General features: G+C 48.6%; 1 protein-coding gene across 1 annotated transcript; it reads left to right on the forward strand.

The window, feature by feature from the left end:
• Positions 1-450: 450 nt before the first annotated feature.
• On the forward strand, positions 451-1,404 carry LOC122027987. The gene has a single exon (XM_042587001.1). It carries the CDS (start codon positions 451-453, stop codon positions 1,402-1,404), a length of 954 nt encoding a protein of 317 aa, XP_042442935.1.
• Positions 1,405-2,183: the final 779 nt, after the last annotated feature.

The raw sequence follows: 2,183 nt of genomic DNA on the forward strand, positions 1-2,183 counted from the left end.
ACTTCACTAACTGCATCAGTTCCCTGCTTAATCTCTCCCTCATCCATTTCAGTAATAATGCTATTAGAGTTTCTTTGTTTGCTTTGATAGTTACTGTCAATTAATTAACTGTCTTCAAATCATACGAGAGGGAGAAGCCCACTCGTTTGAAGAATCGATGACTTCAACTTTGACAACTGCCTCTTTCTTATCACCATGAGTACTGGCTACAGTCCAACATTACAGCAAATAGGATTCGATAGCTAATCCATTCATTCAGCTCGAGTAATTAATCAACCACTGACAGACACAAAGAATCCAAGCATCTTCCGTTGAAAACCATGCACTGCCTGCAACGAAGCTAGTAGCTCACCAGTAGTTGGCCTATCGCCACCACTACAGCCATTATATTTATACTCATCGAGGATTCGAAAGATCAATCGCTTCTTCGGTCCTTCCTTCCTTCCTACCATGGCTCTTAGGATCGTAAGGAGCTCCATCAATGCCTTCTTGGACGGTTACCAGTCGTTCACCTCCATTGCTGCTCTGCTCGTCTTGCCGGCGTCGGCTTCCATTCTGTTGTCGCAGGCGCTGGTTCCGTTCTCGGGGCCGGTCGTCAAAACGATCTCTTTCCGCCTGTCGGCGCTGTTCCAGGCTGCGAGGTTCCCTGCTTCGGCGGAGTTCTTCGCCCTGCTCAACGTGAAGCTGGCGCAGACCGTGTTCTCCTTCTTGGCCACGCTGCCGATCGTCCTTACTTTCCTCCTCGTCGCCAAAGCTTGCGTTGTCCTTGCTGTGTGTGGCGGCGGCGGGAGGATTCGGAGGGGGACGCCGTCGCTATCCACTGCCCTCCGCCTCTACCGATCGATCCTCCCCACCCACCTCTTCAACTCCTTCCTCCTCCTCTCCACCAACGCCACCGTCTTCGCCTTCCTGTTCCTAGTCTTCAACGTCGCCGACGTCCTCGGCCTCGCCACCAGCACTGCCCTCCTCCTCCTCCTCTCTGCCGCCGGCGCCGTCCTATACTCCGTCGTGATTGCCAACGCGACCGTGATCTGCAATCTGGCCCTCGTCGTTGCCGCGGTGGATGACTGCGGCGGGCTGCTCCCGGCGCTCAAGGCGTTCTTGCTAGTGAGGGGGCGTGCGTCGACCGCGCTGGGATTGGCTTTGCCGGCCAACCTCGGAATGGCTGCCGTGGAGGCTCTGTTTCAGTACAGAGTCGTCCGGCAATACAACATTTCAGGGGAATTAAGTTCGTCTCTGCTGTGGGAGGCTTTCTCCATTGCTTACTTCCACGCATCGCTGCTGATCCTCGAGGTCATCATGAACTGCAAGTTCTACGAAGTTTGTACAGTGGAGAATAAACACGAGCATGAGCGTCATCAAGGAGAACTGGAGCTGAAGGAGAAGCCTTCACTATTTGTTTAAATTATGATCAATAAATTTGTCAATTGAGATCGAATTTCTCATAGCGAGGGAGGGAGAGAGTTCATCATCCAAATTAATACATTGGATTTGTACATGTGAACGAACATAAAATATTTCCTGTGAATTTCAATTCTAATTTCTGCAAGAGCTTTGCATCGATCATGACAGGGATCTCACACTGTTACAAAATTCAAAATAGACGGTTTCCGTGCTCATCATTCATAATGATAAACAAAATTCTCTTAGCACTAACTGCACTAAGCAACAAAAGGCAGAGCATGGAAGTTGTGAATTGGCAAGCAGGCAGAGCATGGAAATCTCGTGGTTACATGATTATTCATGAAACGCCAGAGGCTCCACTGTCAAAACTAACTTCGCCTAACCAATTGTTTGGCCAAATGGTAGAGGGATCAACTTTGACTAAGGGAAGATTGGATCAACTAGATCACGAATTCCTTTAATTAATACACAACGGAGAGCTCACCTCGTTCTCTCTAGACAACGACAGCAAAGAGAGTTCAGAAATGATGGTATCGATTTAGTAGTTTCCGCCATGCTTAGTCCTTTTCGTCGTGGAGAGAAAGGAAGAATACGAACCTTGAAGACGAAGCGAGAAACGCATCATTAACTATAATCTATAGGACTCGATGAACAGTACTCTGTTCATGGATCGCGTGGAAACATACTCTCTCAGCCCAATCTCTGGGGCTTTATGGGCTCTCGAGGTCCGCCATTGTTTATGGCTAAATAAATTTCCTTCGGTAGATAAAACCTCCATT

The sequence above is a fragment of the Zingiber officinale genome, chromosome 10A, assembly GCF_018446385.1.
Source record: "Zingiber officinale cultivar Zhangliang chromosome 10A, Zo_v1.1, whole genome shotgun sequence".
Lineage (NCBI taxonomy): Eukaryota > Viridiplantae > Streptophyta > Magnoliopsida > Zingiberales > Zingiberaceae > Zingiber > Zingiber officinale.